The 23,476-nt window shown below is 52.6% G+C and overlaps 2 protein-coding genes across 4 annotated transcripts in view; one reads left to right on the top strand and one right to left on the bottom strand.

Moving 5' to 3' along the window:
- LOC310702593 (cGMP-dependent protein kinase 1-like) overlaps positions 1-18,243 on the top strand; it is a 38,080-nt gene extending 19,837 nt beyond the window's left edge. For all 3 annotated transcript variants that reach the window (XM_083494406.1, XM_083494405.1, XM_083494404.1), the window contains exons 8-21: positions 715-792; positions 1,237-1,325; positions 3,014-3,079; positions 3,814-3,852; positions 5,601-5,645; positions 6,480-6,609; positions 9,422-9,564; positions 10,989-11,078; positions 12,392-12,533; positions 13,780-13,943; positions 15,675-15,791; positions 15,917-15,979; positions 17,663-17,738; positions 17,833-18,243. In XM_083494406.1, the coding sequence (XP_083350532.1) occupies positions 715-792; positions 1,237-1,325; positions 3,014-3,079; positions 3,814-3,852; positions 5,601-5,645; positions 6,480-6,609; positions 9,422-9,564; positions 10,989-11,078; positions 12,392-12,533; positions 13,780-13,943; positions 15,675-15,791; positions 15,917-15,979; positions 17,663-17,738; positions 17,833-17,922 (1,332 nt within the window). In that variant the 3' untranslated portion in view covers positions 17,923-18,243. The remainder of the gene's footprint in view (positions 1-714; positions 793-1,236; positions 1,326-3,013; positions 3,080-3,813; positions 3,853-5,600; positions 5,646-6,479; positions 6,610-9,421; positions 9,565-10,988; positions 11,079-12,391; positions 12,534-13,779; positions 13,944-15,674; positions 15,792-15,916; positions 15,980-17,662; positions 17,739-17,832) is intronic.
- Positions 1-23,476, bottom strand: part of ABHD1 (abhydrolase domain containing 1) — a 119,966-nt gene that overhangs the window by 59,024 nt on the left and 37,466 nt on the right. The gene's annotated exons all lie outside the window — the stretch shown is intronic.

Raw genomic sequence — 23,476 nt, 5'->3', positions numbered from 1 at the left:
AGGTCAGTGCCCTGCTTTGCAGCTTGCCAAAGTTGTGGTCTCCAGTACCTAGACGGATGGGCAGTGGGCACACAGACTCCGCTTCTCCTTCCCCTCCCTCTGCACATGCCTGTTTCTTCATTTCATAAAAGAAATAAGGGGATAAAACAACCTCAGAGCAGTTTACAAAAAGATTCTAAAAATCCAGAAAAATCTACAACAATACTTTAAAATACAAAAAAGTTAAAACACTTAAAGAACAAAAGTCCACAGCAACAGGAGAACAGGGCCTTTTTTGCAGTGGCTCCCCATTTGTGAAATACTCTCCCCAGGGAAGATCGCTTGGTACATTCATTATACAGGCACCAGGCAAAACCGTTCCTCTTCAACCAGGCCTTGGGCTGATTGACATCCTATATGCTTTTTAAAGTGTGTGGGGGACCGGGAGTTATTGATTTGTTCTATCTTTGCTCTTTATTTTGATCTTGCATCTGGGTGAGTTTGTCTAAACAAGAATGTCGGGCGCCAAAAGGAGTACAGTGAAGCTGTCTGTTTAGCGTCAAGGGGCAGGGAGTTCCGGAGGTTCTTACGAAGGTGGAATGGGTATTCCGCGGCCCCTGTGGCAGCTCCAATGCCGCCGATCGAAGCAGCCAAGTGGGGCTCACAAGTGGGGTGAGGCAACCTTGTGGGTAAACTGGTGCCCAGTTGCAGCATCCCTTTCTCTGCCCCCTCCAGCGCACCTTCGCCCAGGATGAAATGATCATCCAGGAAGGAGACGAGGGGAGGACCTTTTTCTTCATTCTCAGTGGACAGGTGGGTCCCAGTTCATCCTTGCCCCCTCCCCGCTCCACCCCAGAGTTTTTTTAAGGGAGAATGCCCAGTGTCGCCCCCCACAACTTCACTGACAGCCTTCCACATGTGTGGGGCTGAGGATGTGCCTCTCAAGAGCCCCAGAACCTCTCCTCTGCCCTCTGCCCCAGCTGGGCTCTTGCATGTGTGCTCTGGCAGGGTCAAGAGTCTCTCTGCATTTCGTGGGCTGGACTGGATGACCCTCGGGGGTCCCTTCTAAAGAGCAGCAGGATAGGCAGGCCTCCTGCAGTGACCTCCAGGGCAGTCCCTGGCCAGCCACACCCATGCCAGGGCCACTGACAGGTGGGGAGAGGACTGCCCCCCTCCCTGGCCATGGGGCAGAGGGGAGCTGGGGAGGCCAGCCACGCACCTGCCCAGTCTGCTTCATGCCCTCTTTGGGACCCACAGGTGGAGGTGACAAGGAGCGTGGAGGGGAAAGAGGAGCACATCCGAGTCCTGAAGGCCGGGGACCACTTTGGGGAGCTGTCTCTCATCCGGTAAGCCAGTGGTTTTCAACCCGTGTGCCTTCTTGGCACCCTGGGGTGCCTTGAATGATGGTCAGGGGTGCTGCAGGCAACCCTGGTGAAATATCCTCTGGCCTCTGTGGTAGCGTTCCCAAAGCCAGGAAGGATTGGACTCTGGTTAATAAAATACACATGAGGCTTGACCAGCAAGACTCTGGGAGGAGGTGCCAATAATAATCCTCTCCACCCCTCGGCCCAGGTCGTTTTATTCACAAAGAACTTTTTACACAGTGTTCGTAAGAATCAATCAGATTTCCTCTGAGCATTTCAAAAACCCCACTGGGCCAAAGTCAGATCAGAAGAAATTATTTTAACTACAAAGAAACTATTTCCTACTTGAGCATGCATATATGTAGTCCAGAGTAAATAAAAGAGTTAGCAAGGAGGAATGCTTTTAGGAAACCCAGAGGTCATAAACATGAGAGGAAGGATGGCAGTATTTACCATCTCTTTGTGAACTCTCTTCCTGGCCCTTAAGAGCTACCTAAAGATCATTAAACTACCTAAACATCAAACCTACCTTCTATCTTGATGACCCAGGATGCCTGATGAAGCAACTGGCCTGTGTTTCAGAATGCTTATATGTGCCTGTCAGGCACAGAGAACGCAAATGGCAGAGATGCGGAGGTCTGTGGGATTCGATCAGAAATTATTGTCAATGAATCAAACCCAGTCAAGGCAATGCTTTCATTGCTGACACAATGGCTTGCTCCATATTTCATAATTCCTCATAGCAATCCCACCTGACCCCCACACTCTGCCCCTCTTTTCTTCCCTCCCTCCTCTGATGCCCTCTCGCGTCTCTGCCTCCCCAAGGCTTGCAGCAGCCCTGGCTGCAAGCTTCCCAGGCGAAGGGTGCCTCTGGGGCTGGCCAGGGGGTGCTTCCCAGGCCCCCGTGGGGCAGTGTGAGGAGGCACCTCTCTTTGGGGCAGGGGGTGCACCTCAGAGACCAGGGATGGTAGCTGCGGCTGCCCAGAGGACTCCCAAGGAGAGAGAACACACCACAAGGGAGGGTGTTCGAAAAAGGGTGAGGGGCTGCCAGCTCTGCAGGCAAGGAGTGGCGCAACCCAGGGGTGCCGCAGAAAGAACTTAGTTGGTCAAGGCAGCCGTGGACTCAGAAAGGTTGAAAACCTTTGCAGTAAGCGGTCAAGCAGGGGGGTTGGTGGCCCTCTGTTTTGGAGAGGACCCACCTTCCTGGCAGGCAGTTGTCAATAAAGACACAGGTAAAGGTAAAGAGACCCCTGACCATTAGGTCCAGCCGTTGACCGACTCTGGGGTTGCGGCACTCTTCTCGCTTAATTGACCGAGGGAGCCGGCGTACAGCTTCTGGGTCATGTGGCCAACATGACTAAGCCGCTTCTGGCAAACCAGAGCAGCGCACGGAAACGCCGTTTACCTTCCCGCCAGAGTGGTACCTATTGATCTACTTGCACTTTGACGTGCTTTTGAACGGCTAGGTTGGCAGGAGCTGGGACTGAGCAACAGGAGCTCACCCCGTCATTGCGGGGATTCCAACTGCCGACCTTCTGATCGGCAAGCCCTAGGCTCTGTGGTTTAACCCACAGCCCCCCCCGCCAAAAAAAATATCCCTGGCGTAGACTTAATTCTTCTGTCTTTTTCTCTCCCTGGGAACGGCCTTCTCTGTTTCTTCTTGCTTGCAGCAACATCCGCCGGACAGCCAGCTGCCGGGCCCAGGAGGAGGTCACCTGCATTGCAATTGCCAAGGAGTAAGCCAGGGTCCGGTTGAGCCTGTCTGTGGGGAGGAGGGGAGGGGCCGAGGGGGCTGCTTGGGGTCATCCTCAGATTTCAGGAGGGTCCCCCATCCATGTGAACCCCAGCTACTTCTGAACCCCAAATTCAGCTATGGCAGGGATTTCCAAAGTGAATAGTATCACGCCCTGGGGATTCCCTAGGGGTGCTAGGAGGGAAGGGGGCAGCAGGCGGGCACTGGAGGTTTAAATGAGTGCCACGCTTTGCAAGACTGGTATCACGGAGTTGAGTTCCTCCGTTTTGTCGAGTTAAACTGAGTACTTTTAATTGGGATTTCGATAAATGCGCAATTAATTGTTACTGCTTTGAATTCCGCTGTGCTAGTACCTTCCTTAGTGGGCTGTGCAAACTGCTGTTCTTCTGAATCGTGCTTTTTAAAAGGTTCGGGGGCGCTGGGGATGAGTTTATGGAGCCAAGGGGACGGGGGCTTGAAAGTCTTGGGAGCCACTGAGCTTATAGCAGTTCCCCAAATGGCCCAGCTCTCAGATCTTTGCATGGAGGGGTGTTTGAAGCCCAGCTCATTCAGAAAACTGAAGGTCAAAGGTCTCTGGACTCCCAAATCAGTGTTTGTCTTCAACCCTGACCGAGAGGAAGGAGCTGAGAACCAGCGCCCCCTTTGGCCTTCCTGGTCTGCACCTGAGACCAGGTGGGCCTCCAAGTGGGATCTCCCCTCTCCTGCCTTTTCCCACAGGGACTTTCAGGAACTGAGCCCCATGTGCAGCCAAGAGACGTAAGTATTTGGCTCCCCTTTAAAGGGGCTTCCATGTGGAAGGAGCTGCATTCCTGTCCTCCTTCCTCTCTCCGTATCAAGACCACTCCCCACCCAAATCTGGGGTTCCCTGGCCCTGCGTGTGTAGAAGATGCAGGCAACCCATCTTTGGGGTTCAGCAAGACTTTGCGGGAGGAGATTCTAGCCCCCGTTTCTTTCTTTCTTTCTTTCTTTCTTTCTTTCTTTCTTTCTTTCTTTCTTTCTTTCTTTCTTTCTTTCTTTTTCTTTATATGCTGAAAATCATGTTCAAAGTGCGAATCAGGAACACAACCAAACCGTGCAAGAAGCCATTCCTTAATAACACAGCAAAACAACACAATGGCAAATGCAATAGCATACGAAAAAACATGTTTCAATACTAGAAATATACCAAGGTTACATAAGCAACACCCAGCATTCAATAGGCAAAATAATAAGGGGGCTTGAGAGACGGAAAGATGTGGCCCCCAGTCCCTCTCCTCCAGGGGGCTCTTGCCTGCATGCTCTTCGTTCCCTCCCCCCAAAACATATTTTATTGTTTTCACTTATTTATACAAGAAGCAACAATCAATATTCAGCAATCCCACCCACTCCCAGCAGAAGCACCAAATGTCTGTTTAATTGCCTTTAATCTCCAAGTCGATGTGGTTTTCCAACAAAGGCCTCGTTCCGCAAGTTGCCATGTGTCCTCGGAGGCCCATCGCCACCTTCCTTCGTTGGTGCTGAATCTAATACAACTGTGTCAGGCGGATGGGAATGTGGCTTTGGCTGTTGAACTATCTCAGGTGGTGGATACTGAGTCCCAGGGTTGTGAGGTCTGCATTTAGGGTCTTCCCTTGCAAGGGGGTGTTTGGGGCCTCTGACCCCTTTCCGGCAGCCCCGTCCTTCAGGCAGGACCTGGGATGGGGGTTCCTCCTGCCCTGCGGAATTGGGTGGGCTCTGCCTGTGGGGTCCCATCCAGGTCCTTCCTCTTCCTTGCTTAAACCAAGGGTTCACCCGAGGCCCCAATCCAGGATCCTGTCATCCCCTTTGAGCTGTGCTGGCGTCCCAGAGCAACTCATTCATATCCCAATTTCTCCCCCAAGGAGCCACGCAAGGCTCTCCCCTTCCTCATTTTAGCCCCACCAGGACCCTGTGAGGGAGGTTAGGCTGAGAGAAGCAGTGACTGGCCCACGTCACCCCCAGCGAGCTTCATGGGGATTTGAACCCTGGTTTATCCCAGCTTCTGGCCTGGCGCTCTAACCGCTACACCACGCTGCCAAGACAAATGGGCTCAGTCCCTTTGGCGAATGTTGCCAAGAGGTAGAGTTGGCTTCAAGTCTCCCTCTGAGAACTGCTTAAGTGACCCTCAGTCGGTAGGGCACGAGACTCTTAATCCCAGGGGCGTGGGTTTGAGCCCCATTCCTGCATTGCAGGGGCTGGACTAGATGACCCCCCGAGGACCCTCCCAACTCTGCAATCCTATGATTCTGTGACCCGATTTCTGCACTTTGCCTGTGTACTCAATTCACCCCCTTTGGGACAGAGCGGGCTCTTTGGAGCCCTAGAGGAGGACGACTCCCTTGACCCGGGAAGAGGCTGTGGGAAGAGAGTCGCCAATAGGTTTGGGGTGGGGTGGGGGCTTCTTCGGCCCTGGGGGTGTTTGTGGGCGCATGTTTGGGAAGAGCTGGGAGGGATGGGAAGGGACCCTTCACTTTGCTGATTTTGCCTTTTCTTCCCCCTCCCCGCAGGGAAACGGCGGCGCAGGAGGCTCCCCCCTTCTCTGAGCCCAGACGGTCAGTGCTCAAACTCCTGGGGTTTGGGTGGGGGCATTGGGGCTGATGGGGGCCCCTGTGGTGGTCCAGGGAGCCCAGATGTGGAGGAAGAAAGAAGCCCACATCTTGGACTAGATTGACCCCTTGGACCCCTTCCAACTCTACCTGGCAGCAGCCAGGCCCTTTGCCCTCTGCCCAGGTGGGGAGCGCCAGGGCAGCCTTCCCCCTTCCTGGCCACTTTCCCTCTGCATTCCTGAGCCCGGGCAGGTGCCTCCCCTTGCCTGGCTAGTGGCCAGCCCTCTGGGGTTGCCCGTTTTTGAAAGACCCCCTCCACAGCAAGGTGGGATCCCTTGCTGGAGACCCAGGGAAGCGACAGAGCAGCTGTTTTTCACCCTGACCTCCAGCCAAGCTCGGCATCTGCGGGTCAGGCTGGGCGGACAGACACCTTGAAGCCCTGGAGTGGCGTTGCTGCCAGCCGGTGTCAGCACTGTTGCGTGCCAGGGACCTGGCTCTGTCTGTCTCTGCTCCTGTGTCTCTTCTGACTTTGGGGCTGGCGGCAGACGTGGGGAGGGGCTTGGCAAGGGGCCAGCGATGGGCCCACAGCAGGGGCACTGGCAACTGCCCTTCCCAGGGTCTGGGCATGAGGAGCATACGCACAGCCTAAAGAAGGCAGCTGTTCCAGCTAGCCATGGTGGCAACGAGAGTGAGGGACCTCCTCATTTCCCACGCAGAAGAGGGACCTGAATCTTCACCCCCCAGGGATGGAAAGCCTCCAGCAAGATTTCGTGGCTGCTGGGCACCCAGTCTCTCTCTCTCTCTCTCTCTCTCTCTCTCTCTCTCTCTCTCTCTCTGCAGGGGGTCCTTCCTAGAGGGAGCTCAGAACCCCCTCCAGCTCCAGGACCTGCTCCCTGTTTTCTACGAAGATGGGGATCAGCGAGGGAAGCCAGTCATCCTGGGCACTGGGGGCTTTGGCACCGTGGAGCTGGTAAGGCCTGGGGGAGGAATGCGGGTAAAAGAGTATCGGGAAATGATCAAGAATGAATTGGAAGAAAAATGTTTAAAAGTACTTTCCTCCAAAAAACCGAGTCTTTTCTGTTGGGTGTCAAATTCCCAGGTGTCAAGAAAGGTTGTTTATGTGCGCTACTACTGCAGCCCATGTTTTGTTAGCCCCAAAATGGAGAATGAGTGAGGCCCCAGCTAAAGAAGAATGGCAACTTAAACTGATGGAATATGCGCTGGTGGAAATTCTATTTATACCCTGCCCTCCCCAGCCAAGACCGGGCTCAAGGCAGCTAACAACCAATAATAAAAACAAGCTGATTGAAATACAACTTAAAAAACAAGATTAAAATACAACATTAAAACATTAAAATGCAGCCTCATCACAGGAGGAGAAAGGGGAAAAGAAAGAGGGGGAGGGAATCAAATTGGCTCCAAGCCAAAGGCCAGGCGGAACAGCTCTGTCTTACAGGCCCTGCGGAAAGAAATCAGATCCCGCAGGGCCCTGGTCTCATGAGGCAGAGCGGTCCACCAGGCCGGGGCCAGTGCTGAAAAGGCCCTGGCTCTGGTTGAATAAGAGAACAAGAAGAACATACATTTAGAGAAGACTGGAAAACGTTTTTGAATGTATAGGAAATAATTGTGTACAGCTGAAAACGTTGGCAGAATTCAGATAAATTCAACAGCGTAAATAAGTTTTGATGGGTGCAATAATGTTTTTGTTGTAGATAGATAGCCGTGTTGGTCTGCCATAGTCAAAATAAAAAAATTCCTTCGAGTAGCACCTTAAAGACCAACTAAGTTAGTTCTTGGTATGAGCTTTCGTGTGCATGCACACTTCTTCAGATACACTGAAACGGAAGTTGCCAGATCCTTCTATATAGTGAGAAGGTGGTGAATTGCAACTCATTACCAAACTTAAAACCATGGAGAGACCTGGTCTGAACAAAGACATTGGATTCTTGTCTCATTATACATGACTAAGCCATTTTTCACCTTCTCACCCCTTGCCTTTTCCTGTAGACCTATTGCAGTCGTTAAGAGTCGTCAACAGGCTCATCTCAGCTACCTGCCAATCTCCCATTCCCACCACCCTTCTGAGTAATACCCCTCCCCACCTTCTCACTATATAGAAGGATCTGGCAACTTCTGTTTCAGTGTATCTGAAGAAGTGTGCATGCACACGAAAGCTCATACCAAGAACTAACTTAGTTGGTCTTTAAGGTGCTACTGGAAGGTATAGTTTTTGTAAAATATGCAAGGATTTATGATATGTAAAATGAACCATGGAAGAGAAGAAGGGAAGTCATTGATATCTTAAGGATGTAAAAGTGAGTAGTCTAAATTGTAAAACAAAATCATATACAAAGGGCTGGGGGAGGAATGGGCTCCCTTGGGAGGTGCTGTCCTTCCTTGGAGGGGTTCCAGCAGAGGTTGGGGGGCCGTTTGGCCAGCGGTTCTCCAGCTGTGACTCCTGCTCAGTGGACTGGATGACCCTCAGGGTCCTTCCGACTCTACAGATCTTTGGTTCTGCTCTGGACGGATCCTTCCTTTATCCTTCCATCAAATGCCCACCCTGGGCGATGCCACCTCCAGTGCCCTGCTGGGTCTGGCTGGGCCACCACCAGGGTGGGGACAAGAGAAAGAGCCTAAGAAGGGCTTGAGAAATCCAGCCAGTGGCCCGTCTGGTCCAGCACCCTCTTCTCACAGGGGTTGACCAGACGCCTGTCGGCAGGACCTGGGTTCAAGAGCAGCTCTGCCCTCCTGAGGTTTCCAGCAACTGGGATTCAGAAGCATGGCTGCCTCCCGGCTACCGGCCATCGATGGTCCTCTCTTCCTCTATGAATTTATCCCATCCTCCTCCAACGCAATCCATGCTGCTGGCCCTCCCTGCCTCCTGCAGCGGGGAGTTCCATAGTTTGCCATGTGAAGAAGGACTTCCTTTCATCTATCTTGAATCTTCCAACAAGGCTTGAAGAATCCTAGAATTTTTTGATAATTTATTACGGTCGGAGACCAGCTTATAAAACACACTCGGGGGTACAATCCCAGAAGGAAAACAAACATTTAAAACAATGTACAACAATAAATTTAAAATTTATAAATGCGATAAGCGTATAGACACTTAAAACTTTAACATATGCTACCACAGAGAGATGGCCCAGAGTCACCCATGGAACCGAGTTTCAGGATTTTCTTAATGAACTACCGTATTTTTTGCTCTATAAGACTCACTTTTTCCCTCCTAACAAGTAAGGGGAAATGTGTGTGCGTCTTATGGAGCGAATGCAGGGTGTGCAGCTATCCTAGAAGCCAGAACAGCAAGAGGGATTGCTGCTTTCACTGCACAGCGATCCCTCTTGCTGTTCTGGCTTCTGGGATTCAGAATATTTTTTCCCTTGTTTTCCTCCTCCAAAAACTAGGTGCGTCTTATGGTCTGGGTCGTCTTATAGAGCGAAAAATACGGTAGTTCAGGTTGGGGGGTGGTCTGTGCCTACACAGAATCTGGCGACCATCTGGGTCGCCTTATGATCTTTGCCTAACAGGAAAAGGTCGTTTTCTTCCTTTTCCGGGAGGTCAGTGAGCCTCCCCAGCAGGGGATCAATGGGATCCTAGAATTGTAAAGTTCTAGATGACCCCACGAGGGCAATCTGGTCCAATGCAGGGATCTTTTCCCCATGTGAGACTTGAACCCTGAATTTAAGAGTCTCGCGCTCTGCCGACGGAGCCTTCTCGGCCTGCGCTGTGCCAGCGACCCCCCACTTCTCCCCTCTCTCCCCTCCCTGCCTCCCTCGCAGGTCCATCGCGTGGAGGATGGCCAAGAGCTCTTCTTCGCCCTCAAGCGCCTGCGGAAGGACCACGTGGTGCAGAAGCGGCAGCAGGAGCACGTCCTGATGGAGAAGAAGGTCCTCCGGCAGAGCCGCTGCCCCTTCATCGTCAGGTGATGGCGCCTTCCTCTTCCCACTCCCCGTCTCCAGCGAGGGGCAAGGGGGTCTGGGGCCCGGAGTCCACAGAGGGGGACGCCAGACGATCCCTGCAGCGGCAGCCCAGCCTCCTGTTCTCGCAGTGGCCAAATACCCCTAAGGGCCTCGGGATCCCGGTAGACTGTCCCTGGAGCTGGAGGTTTCATAGGAACACAGGAAGGGCCTGGCTGCTGGATCAAGCCCAAGGAGCTCCTCCCCTCAAATGACGTCAAGGAGATGAATAACTGTACAACTTTTAGGAGGCAGCCCTGTCTAGGGAAGCTTTTACTGTTGGGTCTTTTATTGTGTTTTATATATAATATAAATAAATAATTTATTATTTGTACCCCGCCCATCTAGCTGGGTTTCCCCAGCCACTCTGGGCGGCTTCCATAGAAACCAAAAATACAGTAAAATATCACAGATTAAAAACTTCCCTGAACAGGGCTGCCTTAAGATGTCTTCTAAATGTCAGGTAGTTATCGCTTTGACATCAGATGGGAGGGCGTTCCACAGGGCGGGTGCCACTACTGAGAAGGCCCTCTGCCTGGTTCCCTGTAGCTTTGCTTCTCGCAATGAGGGAACCGCCAGAAGGCCCTCGGCGCTGGACCTCAGCGTCCGGGCAGAACGATGGGGGTGGAGACGCTCCTTCAGGTATACTGGACCGAGGCCGTTTAGGGCTTTAAAGGTCAACACCAGCACTTTGAATTGTGCTCGGAAACGTACTGGGAGCCAATGTAGGTCTTTCAAGACCGCCCCCAGTCACCAGTCTAGCTGCCGCATTCTGGATTAGCTGTAGTTTCCGGGTCACCTTCAAAGGTAGCCCCACGTAGAGTGCATTGTAGTAGTCCAAGCGGAAGATAACCTGAGCATGCACCACTCTGGCGAGACAGTCCGCAGGCAGGTAGGGTCTCAGCCTGCGTACCAGGTGGAGCTGGGAGACAGCTGTGCTTTGCTTTCTTCAAGTTGGGCTTTGTTTAAAACTTGCCATTTAGGTTTTCAAACCTTTTTTGTAAATTCAGTATTTGTACTTTTGAGTCCTCAGTCCTTTATTACTGTGTTTGCTTCACCTCGGTCGAGCCAGGATTATAATACTTCAGAAAGGGGGTTCTACCCTTTTTTTGAATTTTGTTCATTTAAGGTTTATGATTTTTCTCTTTCCTTCTGAGGAAACTGAATAGTTCAGTGAAACGAGCTTTGTAGTCGGCATCCCGTTAAGGCTTTGTTCAATTCTAATTTTTTCCTTAAGCTTTTTGATTTTTCTTATTATTTAGTTTATTTCCACAAGATAATATTTCTAGTCGATTACTTCTCGTTTCAGGGATTTTCACAGTATTTCATTTGTTTTGTGCAATTTCTCAGACCCGTGACTGTCTTTTTTCTATCGGTCTCTCTCCTGCAGGCTTTTTGCCACCTTCCGGGACAGTCGCCACGTCTACCTGCTGCTGGAGTTTTGCCAGGGGGGAGAGTTGTGGGCCAAGCTGCGCGAGGCGTAAGTGGGGGTAGAGGGAGGGGTGGGGATGTGGGGCAGGCTATGCCAACGGGTGGGTGGGGGCCATAGCTGTCAAGCGTCCCTTATTTGGCGGGACAGTCCCTTATCCCAGTGCCGTGTCCCGCTGCTGTGCCTTATTGATGATGTCCCTTAAATTCCCCGGGTTTCAAAGGAAGCAGCTCCTCTCCCTCCCTCCCTGCCAGCCAGGGAGGAGGGAGGCTCCAACTGTGTTGCTTGGCTGCGTTGCTCACCCAATAAGGAGTCTAAGAACGACTGGGGGGTGGCGCTTGCATGCCTTGTGCCAATCAAATCGGCCGCCTTGCCTGGGGACTCGCCTTTGCTCAGCGCTTCCCAGCGGAGAGGTGACGGTGGTTTTCCTTGCTGCGTCCCCTTTGCCGGGTTGCTGCGCTGTGGGAACCACCGCTTGAGGCTTCGTTTGGCTGCTGGCTGGGCTTTCTGCCTTTGGCTTGGAGGGGCTCAGAAGTCGAACATACCTGTGGCCCTTGGAAAATCCCTTATTTTGGCTGCTGGTCCCTTATTTTCGAGGCTGCTGGTCCCTTATTTTCAAATCTGTAAGTTGACAGCTATGGTGGGGGGGGGGCTGAGAACTGGAAAGGAGGCTGCTTGGGACAAATCATAGAATGGAAGCATAGAAGGGCAGAGGGGACCCTGGGCAGTAGCTCCACCTCCTGGCCACTAGAAGCCCCGCCCCCAGGGGAGAAGGCCCCGCCCCCAAGCCCAAGCTGTCCCCATTGGCAGGGGGGGCATTACAGTCCTGGCATTACAGTCCTGGATTTAACCCTGGGAGTTTCTTGCAGGGGTTTGGGGAGGAGAGCAAAGCATCCTTGCAGGGAGTCCTGGTGGCCCCAATAATGGAGCTAACAGTTATTAACCTCTCCTGATTATGGGAATGTTCAGGGTGGCAGGAGAGGATATATTCTTTATGAATATCCTTCCTAACTTGCACTAGCAAGTTCCTTTACTTGGCAGAGTTTACATTCCCCTTTTTACATGCACAGCAGATATCTGGTTGCATGCTAAAGCAGCTGTCCTGTCGCTGGCCTATTCATCGAAAGGCAAAGCAAGTTGCTAGTCCTCCTTGTTTTGAATTAAAGGGTTGGTTTAAGCAGGAACAAGAAAGCTGCTTTACTCCGAGTCCACCAAGCTCAATATTGCCTACACAGACTGGCAGCAATGGCCTTCCTGGGACCCCAGCCCTGCCCAGGGCCTCTGGGGACGGAGCCTGAGGCTATCTGCATGCCAAGCAGCTGTCCTGCCTCTGAGCGTAGCTCCGCCTCCTCTCGCCCCTCCAGCCGCTGCTTCTCGGAGCCGGTGGCCATCTTCTGCTCCGCCTGCGTGGTTGAGGCCCTGGACTACCTACATGCCCAGGGGGTCGTGTATCGCGACCTGAAGCCAGAGAACTTGATGCTGGACGCCAAGGGCTACGTCAAGCTGGTAACAGAGGGGGGGCAGGGGGGCACAGAGGGGTTTCTGGACAGGTGGGCACCTCAGAACAAGCCCCCCTGACCTCTGAGGGTGGGGGGATGGGCCATTGGCGATGGCAAAGGGGAGCTCACTCCGCGTGTGCTCAGAGGTGCTTTTCGCCAGGCAAACGTTCCATGTGAAAAAATGAAGCTCTGCAGGAAGAAAATGCCCTCTAGATCAGTGACTCCCCAACTTTTTCGGGCCCCCACCCACTTGGCTCCAGTGCCCCCTGCATTAGTTGAGATTCCTGTATTGCAAGGGGCTAGCTAGATGAACCTTGGGGGTCCCTTTCAACTCTGTTTCAGAATAGTGGGTTTGCATGACCCATTAAGGAAAATAAGAGCACAGCGAAATTCGAAACAGTAATCATGAATCCCACCTTTATTCAAAAATCCAGTTAAAATCATTTAGTTTAACTGATTATCTTGATCCAGCGATACCAGCTTTTCCAATGCCTGATAGTCATTTACACCTGCCGCAGCCCCCTGTCCCCTTTTCGGTCCCCACAGGTAACGCCACCACCCTCCACGGGGCAGAGCGCCCGCTTGGGAAGGGCGGCATTGATGCCAGCAGGGAGAAAGGGCAGGGGCAGAGAGGCTCAACTCGCTTGGCAATGGAAGGGTGGAGGCATTAGCCACAGTTAATGGTCGCTGTGTCCTCCTTACCTGTGGGAACTGATGAGGTCAAATGTGGCAACTCCATCCACGTATGCAAGGCTGACCTCACAGCTTACCATTTTCTCACCTGCACCTGTGCGTGGGCACACCTGTTGGTTGAGGATAAACCCTTCCTGCATCTGGCCGAGTGGGCAGCTTCAGCTCCAATAAATTTGGTTTTGACGTTACCCAGTAACAGTGCATCCCTCTGCACATTTATTTGGAAATAAGTCCAACCGTCTTCAAGTAAGAGGTCCGGGCGGTGACGGGGTGTGGGTCAGCATAACTCTCTCTCTCTGCATTATTGGGGCCCCATTGTGGCCCCTCGTCGGCCACTGAGAGAAAGGATCATTGGCACGATCCATCAGGACAACTACTGCAATAGCAGAACCTCCATACCCAGGTGCAGTCTTCCTCTGAATGCCAGACAGTGGGGGACACAAAGGGAGAGTGATTGCGGGTTTCCCCTTGGGGCATCTGGTCAGCAACCGTGAGAACAGGATGCTGGACTCCTGGGCCTGATCCAGCCGCTTTCTTCTTAACCCCCTGTTTCTCTGCAGGTGGACTTTGGCTTTGCCAAGGCGCTGAGGCGGGGGGAGAAGACCTACTCCTTCTGCGGGACCCCCGAATACCTGGCTCCCGAGATCCTGCGCCACGAGGGGCACGACTTTGCTGTGGACTTTTGGACCCTGGGCGTCCTCATCTTTGAGATGCTTGTCGGGCGGTGAGACATGGACCCCCTCCCCATATGACAACTCCTGACAACCATATGTCAGGAGTCCTCTGATGGTATTTCCTGCTTGGCAGGGGGTTGGACTCGATGGCCCTTGTGGTCTCTTCCAACTCTATGATTCTATGATTCATATGCACAAGATTATGGGGGGGGGCCCTTGTGCTGTGTTCTCCTCACTTCCAGCAGCAGCTGTGGGGCGGGGCGGTGGGGAGAAAACACAGGAAGGACAAAGCAATGGGTGCACCCTAAAGTTTGGGGGTGCCAGAGCTGCCAGCTGAGCCCAGCAGGGGAAGGGGCTACAGTGCTGCAAAGGGGGGGGGGCACCCCAGATTGCCTCCAGGAAGGCCAGAGCACCCTCTCGCTCAGCTCCTTCTAGTTGGCGCAGAGGGGTCTCTTGTGGTTTGGGGGAGGGATGGGAGCCGGTTGCAAGGAAGGGGAAACCTTGGGGGGTCAGGGAGTGGCTTTGGGGGCCACAGAGGTGATCAGCATCACCCTCCTGGCTTTTTGGTGCATCAACATATTCAGGGCTGACCCCCCCCCCCATGGGGCAGGCTGAGGCAGCCACTGCAGGTGGGGAACCCCAAGAGGCAGCAACCCCAAGGGCAGCCCCACTGCCATAACGGCTCCTGGCGAGAGGCAGCAGAAGTCTTGCTCCATCTTGTGCGCTCCGCAGGATCTTGCCAAAACCTCACAAGATCTCCTTGAAATCTTGTGAGATCTCGCTAGAACCCACCCGTTTCAGTTTTGACCAGGGGTCAGCAAACGTTTTCATCAGGGGGCTGGTCCACTGTCCCTCAGACCTTGTGGGGGGCTGGACTATCTTTTTTGGGGGGAAATAATGAACGAGTTCCTATGCCCCACAAATAACCCAGAGATGCATTTTAAATAAGGACACATTCTACTTATGCAAAAACACGCTGATTCCTGGACTGTCCGCAGGCTGGATTTAGAAGGCGATTGGGCTGGATCCGGCCCCTTGGTCTTAGGCTGCCTACCCATGGTTTTGACCAAAGCAGTGAAATGGGGCAGGCCAGTCCTGTACGTACACAGACAGGTAACCTAGATAGGAAGAAACATGAAAACGGGGATTTGGAGAATCTCCTTCTGAGAACTGTGTTAACGATGAGCCGAGAAAGTTTGCAAAGGACAAACTCTTGGCCTTGAGCTAGAGAGAGAGGAGTCACCCTGATCTTCTCTCAGAACCAGGCACCCAGCTCTGGCCAGGCAGGCTTCCTTCTCTGGGAAGGTGACTAAATTTCTCTGCATGTGTGAAGCGTAGAGAAGGTGAGAGAATGCCTTGCCTCACTGTGACTCGTAGACCCCTGGACAGGGTGGAGAAAGGGGAGGAGGTGGGGGTGGTCCGCCCTGGGTGTCACCACTGAGGGGAGTGACAGAATGCCGGGTGGAACTCACCGCGGCGCAGGCCACGCATCTCTCCTGGGAGAGACGCAGTGGTTGTGGTGCTTGCAGGCTCCGCACTCCCCAAACGGTCCCCCCGCTGCCTCCCCCTTAGCTGTTGGGCAGCTGAGTGGAAGGGGGCAGGCAGACTCCTTGGAGGCCCCACGGAGCGTACTGCACCGGCTTGCTCCGCCGCTGCCCCTGAACTCTGCTTTTAGGGGTTCCCAGAGGCTGCTGCCCAAGTAAAAGCCCCCTTAGACGTTGCAACGGTGTCGTTGATAGAAGAAAATTCACGCCGGCTTCCCCTGTCTCCCCCACCCCAAGGCCCCCCTTCCACAGCGCCGAGCCTCAGAAGATCTACAGCAAGATCATGGATGGCATATTCTCCTTCCCGGTGTTTGTGAGCGAGTCTGCCTGCTCCCTCGTGGCCAAGCTGTGCAGGTGTGTCTCCCCACCAGCTTCAGGGGGGCTCCCCTCTTATCGCACGGAAAATGCATGTGTCATGCGCAAAGGAATGAAGCTGAACCTCCTCTTCTTCTCTCCCCCCCCCCCGGTCTTTATGGCAGGCGCCGGCCAGGGCAGCGCCTGGGCAATACCAGCAGCGGCATCCGTGGCATCCGTAAGCACAGGTGAGTCCACAGGGCAGAAGCTGCAGTGCCTGTCTCCGCCAGCAGGAGGCGCAGGAGAGGCCGAGGGTTTCTCTTCCCGCCTTTGGCCTTCCTGCACCTGGCGCCTTCCAGCTGTTTTGAACTACAACTCCCATCAGCCCCAGCCAGCACCAGGGCGAGGGGCGGGGACATAGGAAGCTGTGGTTATTGATATGGCACATTTGGAAGCCATAGGATGACTCAAAACTGACTGTTTTTGAAATAAAAATTGGGTGGAAAAGATGGTTCAAAAGCTTTACTAACAGAACTCGCAGCAAAACAAACTTAAATTGATAACGTTACATCCGGATAGTTGCATAATATCGTGTGCTGATCCTAGCACAGACAGAACATCTTAGAAATATGAATTGTCTTCCTCCAGAGCTGAAATCAAAGCTCCGCCTCTCCAAGCCCAGTCTGCATTAGCCAGAGGCTGTGTCCCGAAACAGAGAGGATCCTTAGCTGCTTTCAGAACGAAGACCAACACACCCAAAAGGGAGACTTGTAACTGAATGCTGTCATGTGACCTAAGTTAAACACCTCCTGAGAGCTAGCAGAGATGCTTTCTCACCTAAACTCTTGAGAGGTTTAGTTCAGCTCCATGGAACTTTCCATACCATGCTATACTTTTAGCAGTACAGTGGTACCTTGGTTCTCAAACTTAATCCATTCCGAGAGTCTGTTTGACTCCCGAAACCTTTCGAAAACCAAGGCGCGGGTTCCGATTGGCTGCAGGAACTTCCTGCACTCAATCGGAAGCCGCAGAAGCCATGTCGGATGTTTGGCTTCTGAAAAACGTCATTTGACTACCGAGGTACCACCATACACATACAGAGTTATTTTCAGTAACTTTTTTTGCTCCTTTTAGGTGCAAAAGGAAACAATGGAAACAATATATTTCTCTTATTTAACTATCTGTCAACATACATTTTATTCACAGTCAATGAACTTTCCCAAAACGTCAATCTTACTGGCAGCCCATTCCCAGGTTCGAAACGGTGGTGATTTAACTTTCTTCACTCTCTCTCCTGCAGGCTTAAACGATCTAGAATTTCCCCCCTCTTCTGCTGCTTCCAAGGGGGGTTTAGTAATTTTAGCCGATGGAGATTTAATCCTTTACAAAAGACTTTCCAGACTTTAGCTTGCAACGTCTTTGCTTTGATCTATTTACAAAAGAGGAAGGCGGACTTCCTGTTTAGAACCTTCCCGTTTCGGTGCCAAATTAAGATGTTTAGAGATCCAATTTTCCGTTCTACTCACGGGTAGTTGTTTAAAGTCCAATTGTCCACAGGAAAAAGTCAGTGCTCTCCGGCAACAGCAATGTGGCTTCACTTCGTGAAAAAAGCAATCGATTCGAAGCACCGTGCCGCTCACCCCACGAAACCGGGTTTCCCCGCGAGTAGGGGAGGCGCGAAAGGTGCCAGCCGAATCCCACGTCCACAGGCTTCTCCCGCCTGTGGTTTTTGATGGGTCTCCACCTCGCTGTGGCGGTCCAGACCCTAGTTTCCACGGAGCGGATTCCTCCCGATCAGAGGAAATCCGCCATTGCCGGAGGCACTAACCCGGAAGTCCCAGTTTTGACTATGTTTTGGGTGATGAAGGATTTTCATTGCTCTGTCCTGAATCTTCCAACCCGCTGACCCTTGCCTTGCCTTCCCTCCGCAGGTGGTTCAGCTCCCTCTCCTGGAAAAAGCTGGCGCTGCGTCAGATTGAGGCCCCCACCACCGTTCTGCTCAAGCAGGTATTGGCTGGGAGCGAGGGGCTCATTTGGGGCAGCAAGGACTCCCCTCCAGCTGCCGTCCACCCTCACGACTTCCTACTTCCCCCCCCTCCAGGGCTCCCCCTACGTCAACTTCAAGCGCTTCTCGGTCTCCCGGCAGCAGCAGCCCGAAGAGGAGTTTTCTGGCTGGGACGAAGACTTCTAAGCTCCTGGAACCGCAGAGGGGGGAGGGCAGGAAGACCCTTCCTCTGACCCCACAGACTGGAGCCGCAGCTGAGAGGGAGCCCCCGCAGCCTCTCTCCCCCCTCGAAATGCTTTTCAGCAGGGGCCCCCCAGCCTGGATGTCCTCAGCCCCCTGCCCCCAGTGCTTGGCCAAGGCTCTCGTGTGCCCCTTCCTCTCCCCCCACAACTGCCTTGTCTGGGAGCTGATGGCTGCAGTGGGCAGAGTCACTGTGAAAGGGGGAAACCTCCAATCTGCCTTGTCTCGTCCTGCTCAATGTGGAAAATAAAATTAGTTCAGGGAACAGTCTGGCCCCTGCCTCCTCCTCTGCAATTTGGGCATGCAGGGGGTGGCTGCTGCTGCTGGTCCGTATTCTGTCTCCCCCAGCTCACCAGGTGCAACGGCATTTGGAATACACTGTGTGCCGTTCTGGTCACCTCACCTCAGACAGGAGCATAGCTGTCAAGTGTCCCTTATTTGCGGGACATTCCTGCCGCTGTCCCTTATTGATGAGGCTTCGTTTGGCTGCTGGCTGGGCTTTCTGCCTTTGGCTCAGAGGGGCTCAGAAGTTGAACATACCTGTGCCCGGAAAATCCCTTATTTTGGCTGCTGATCCCTTATTTTCAAGGCTGCTGGTTCGTTATTTTCAAATCTGTAAGTTGACAGCTATGAACAAGAGATTGTAGATTTGGAAAAGGTTCAAAGTGACTGAGGGGACAGAGCAAAAGCTGCAGCGTTTGGGACATTTTGGTTTAGAGAAAAGGCCAGGAAGAGGCGACTTGAGATAAAATTAGGCCTGGCTTGGAGAAAGTAGCTACAGAAATGTTTTTTCTTCCATTCTCATAATGCTGGAACTTGGATATTGAGTGAAGCTGAAGGCGGGGAGATTCAGGAGAGATATAAGGAAGCCCTTCGTCACACAGCACAGAGTTAAACTGGGGAACTCCCTGCCACAGGAGGCCGGATAGTTTTAAAAGAGAATGAGACCAATTCAAGGCCCTCCACAGTCAGGGTCAGCAAGGGAGAGATCCTGTGTTTGAATCCCGCTTGCTGGTTTCCCACAAAGGGCATCTGGCTGGCACTGTGAGAAGAGGGAGCCATACTAGATGAGCCACTGGCCTGATCCAGCTAAAGGCTCTTCTTATGTTCTTGCATTCTCCACCTAAGGCAGGATCGAGGGGCCTTCCAGATGTTGCTGGACTCCATCTCCCAGCAGTCTCTGCAGCCAGCAGACCAGTGATTAGGGCTGATGGGAATTGGAGCCCAGCAATACCACAGGGGCACCAGCAGGCCCCCAGGTGTGTCTCTCCACACCAGATTTACAGAAACTGTCCCTTTTTCTGGTTTGATCCCAGATTGTCCCATTTTTCCTTTGTTGTTGTTGTTTAGTCGTTTTGTCGTGTTCGCCTTTTTGTGACCTCCTGGACCAGAACACGCCAGGCCCTCCTGTCTTCCACTGCCTCCCGCAGTTTGGTCAAACTCATGTTCGTAGCTTCGAGAACACTGTCCCACCATCTCATCCTCCGTCGTCCCCTTCTCCTTGCGCCCTCCATCTTTCCCAACTTCAGGGTCTTTTCCAGGGAGTCTTCTCTTCTCATGAGGTGGCCAAAGTCTTGGAGCCTCAGCTTCAGGATCTGTCCTTCCAGTGAGCACTCAGGGCTGATTTCCTTCAGAATGGAGAGGTTTGATCTTCTTGCAGTCCATGGGACTCTCCAGAGTCTCCTCCAGCACCAGAATTCAAAAGCATCCATTCTTTGGCGATCAGCCTTCTTTATGGTCCAGCTCTCACTTCCATACATCACTACTGGGAAAACCAGAGCTTGAACTATATGGACCTTTGTTGGCAAGGTGATGTCTCTGCTCCCCCCCCCCCTTAGGATGTCCCTATTTTCATGGGAGAAATATTGGCGGGTGTGGAAGAGGACATCCCCAGGGCTTTTTCCCCCAGCTGGAGCTCACAGGAGCTCTGTTGCGGCACCTCCCTTTAAGGGGTCTGCAACCTTTTTCAGCCGTGGGCCGGTCCACCGTTCCTCAGACCTTGTGGGGGGCTGGACTATATTTTTTGGGGGGAAATGAACACATTCCTATGCCCCACAAATAACCCAGAGGTGCATTTTAAATAAAAGGACACATTCTACTCATGTAAAAACACACTGATTCCCGGACCGTCCGTGGGCCAGATTGTGAAGGCGATTGGGCCACATCTGGCCCCCGGGCCTTAGTTTGCCTACCCCTGCTCTAAGAGAATGAGGGAGGCGTTCATGGCGAGTCCCGGCACCCCTTTTGCTAGAGGAATAGCATCAGAGAAATGTTGGAGGCTACACACCAGGTCCCCCAACTTAGACTCTGCTGTGGCTTCAGGTTCCATCTGGTCATAAGCAGTGTTTTTTTCCTAGTAAAAAATGTTTAGGGTACTCCCCTTTTGACTCAAGGAAATCACCATTTTATAGTTCAAATCGGGAAAAATAAATACAGTAAATGGACAAAAGTACAAAGATTCACAAAATGTTTAGGGGTATGCCGCCGCCGCCCCCCGAAAAAAGCACTGGTCATAAGAGACCATTTCTTCTTCTTCTTTGGAAGCTGCCCAGAGTGGCTAGGGAAACCCAGCCAGATGGGTGAGATACAAATAATAGATTATTAATATTATTCTCTCTTTCTCGGGAGTAAGTAGCCCTGATCCTCTTACAAGAACCATTTAAAGAATATAAATAAATAACATAACTTATGCTCCACAAAACGGGTTGCGGGGGGGGGGGAGCTTTTAGTCTAGTTCTTCCTTTTTCTTTTTAAGGGGGCCTCTGTCACCTGAAGAAAAATAGATGAAGTAAGACAGTGGTTTTGAAAAGCGCCCAATGGCTCGATCTGAAAGGGCTACATTGCTGCGTTTTAGCCAACAAGTGCTCAAGATTCACCCCTCCAGGACAGGCGGGGAAGAGCATAGCTGTCAACGTTTCCCTTTTTTTAAAGGGAAATTCCCTTATTCCGAATAGGATTCCTCGCAAGAAAAGGGGAAAGTTGACAGCTGTGGAAGGGGGGCACCATCTGAGGAGCCCCCCAAGCTAGGCTGCTGGGGATGGGTGGGTCGGGGCCGCGTTGCGTGCCATCCAGGGCGCACTAATCCGTCTCCGTGCCAAGCCGGCGGCCCCTCCTGACTCCGTTCCGGCTGCGTTCGCGGCTGCGGGGAGAACCGCGACTGCAAACACAGCTTGAAAGCAAAGCACTTCAATCAATTTTTTTAAAAAACCCCCGAGAAGAATAGCTGAAATTGCCTCGGGGAACAAACAATGCATGTTCTACCTGCTCTGAAAGAGAGACGACAAGGGCTTCAGCGCCTCTGAAAAGGTTTAGCATCTTAGTCACTCCTGGTTTCCAAGGTAAACTGTGAATCGTGTCGACGGGGCGGGGGGGGGGGCGCCTCCTGACGCCTGACAGGGAAGCCTGGCTGCAGCGCCCCAGCCCCCTCCTTGCTGGCAAACCCCCCCAAGTGCCTCCCCCTAGAAGTGAGTTTCCAGCTCCGTCCGCTCCCTCCATCTCTGCCCCTCTGCCTCTTGCGGACGCAGGACCCGCACCAAGAGATGGGGGGGGGTCTTTGTCCTGGCTGGGCAGCAAGGCTTTCTCTTCCCGGGCGCCCCATTCCGTGGGTCATTCCCGGGGACGGCCTGACAGCCACGCGGGCGCAACTCTTGAGGTGCCAAGTGGAAGGGGTGTCGGAGCAGGGCAGGGCAGGGCAGGATCTGCCGCGTTTCTGGATGATGATAATAATAATAATAATAATAATAATAATAATAATAATAATAATAATTAGTTTGAATTCTGGTGCTGGAGGAGACTCCTGAGAGTCCCATGGACTGCAAGAAGATCAAACCTATCCATTCTTAAGGAAATCAGCCCTGAGTCCTCACTGGAAGAATAGATCGTGAAGCTGAGGCTCCAAGACTTTGGCCACCTCATGAGAAGAGAAGACTCCCTGGAAAAGACCCTGATGTTGGGAAAGATGGAGGGCACAAGGAGAAGGGGACAACAGAGGACGAGATGGTTGGACGGTGTTCTCAAAGCTACAAACAGGAGTTTGACCAAACTCATGGTCAGACCATGAGTCTGCGGGAGGCAGTGGAAGACAGGAGGGCCTGGCATGCTCTGGTCCAGGGGGTCACGAAGAGGCGGACATGACTAAACGACTAAACAACAACAACAACAATAATAATTTTATTTATATCCTGCCCTCCCCAGCTGAAGCCAAGCTCAGAGCTGCTAACAGCAATAAAAGTAGCACAGCATTCTAAAATCAATTCATTCTAAAATCAATTCAAAATCAAATTAATGGCAACTATTGGGCCAGCGTTCTATGAGGATTACCAAAGGAGGGGGTCAGACTGTGCCTTGGCCAAAGGCCAGGTGGAACAGCTCTGTCTTGCAGGCCCTGCGGAAAGATGTCAAGTCTCGCAGGGCCCTAGTCTCTTGGGACAGAGCGTTGCACCAGATCGGAGACACAGCTGAAAAGGCCCTGGCTCTGGTTGAGGCCAGCCTAACCTCCCTGTGGCTCCAAGACGTTTTTGTTTGAAGACCATAAGGTCCTCCATGGGACATACCAGGAGAGGCGGTCCCGTAGGTACAAGGGTCCTAGGCAGCGTAGGGCTTTAAAGGTCAAAACCTGCACCTTGAACCTGATCCTGTACTCCACCAGGAGCCAGCGCATGGATAGGGGCCTTGGGGCAAGGACTTCCCAGAAAAGGGGAGCTTGGAGGGGAGAAGAGGGCTTGACACAGGTGCTTTGAGTGGCATTGGGGGGGGTAAGGAGGGAGGTCAAAGGGGGCTGGTATCCTCAGGGTCAAAGGGCAGAGAAAAAGGTCAGGTGTGGGCAGGCAAGGCCCCAGAGGGCTTTGAGGGTTATATATGTGGGGCTGGGAATAGGGGAGAGAGTGGCATGTCTGAATCAGAACAGTAAAGGTGGAAGGGACCCCCCAAAGGTCATTCAGCCCAGCCCCTGCAATGCTGGTACCACAGTGAATGGATCCCTAATATTTACCCCCCCCAACCTCTGTATAAAAAGCTCCAGTGAAGGGGAGTCAAAGGACCACCTGTTTTTCTGAAGGAAGAGCCAGTACCTCTCTGAAGCTAAGCAGGTCTGAGTCTGGTCAGTGCCTGGATGGGAGACCCCCACCAAGCCCCCCACCCCGGTCTGCACCTCCCTGGGTTCCACCCCCAGAAGGAAGGTGGGATATGAAGGTGGGGAAGGGAAGAAATAAGGATCCTTTGCCTCAGGCCAAGGTTGTGATGGCATTTAAATGTCCTGGAGGCCGGCTGAGGGAGGTGTTGCCTTGTTCGCCGGTGGAAAGAGCAGGAACGCAAGAGGTGGGTAGCGGGTGAAATAACAGTTTAAAATTAACTGTTTTAAGTTGGGTATCAACTTCCCCAACGCTGATTCTCAATCCTTCCATGGCCAGAAGACTGGAGTGGAAGGCCACCTTCACTGAGGAAGGAGATCAAATCCTGCCCCCGTCTCTTTCTGTAACTCACGAACAAGCGGTTGGTGTCT

The sequence above is a fragment of the Podarcis liolepis genome (assembly GCF_965112155.1).
Source record: "Podarcis liolepis genome assembly, chromosome: 3".
NCBI classification, from domain to species: Eukaryota; Metazoa; Chordata; class Lepidosauria; order Squamata; family Lacertidae; genus Podarcis; species Podarcis liolepis.
The sequence above is the reverse complement of the archived record's forward strand: the minus strand, read 5'-3'. Positions and strand labels throughout refer to the sequence as shown.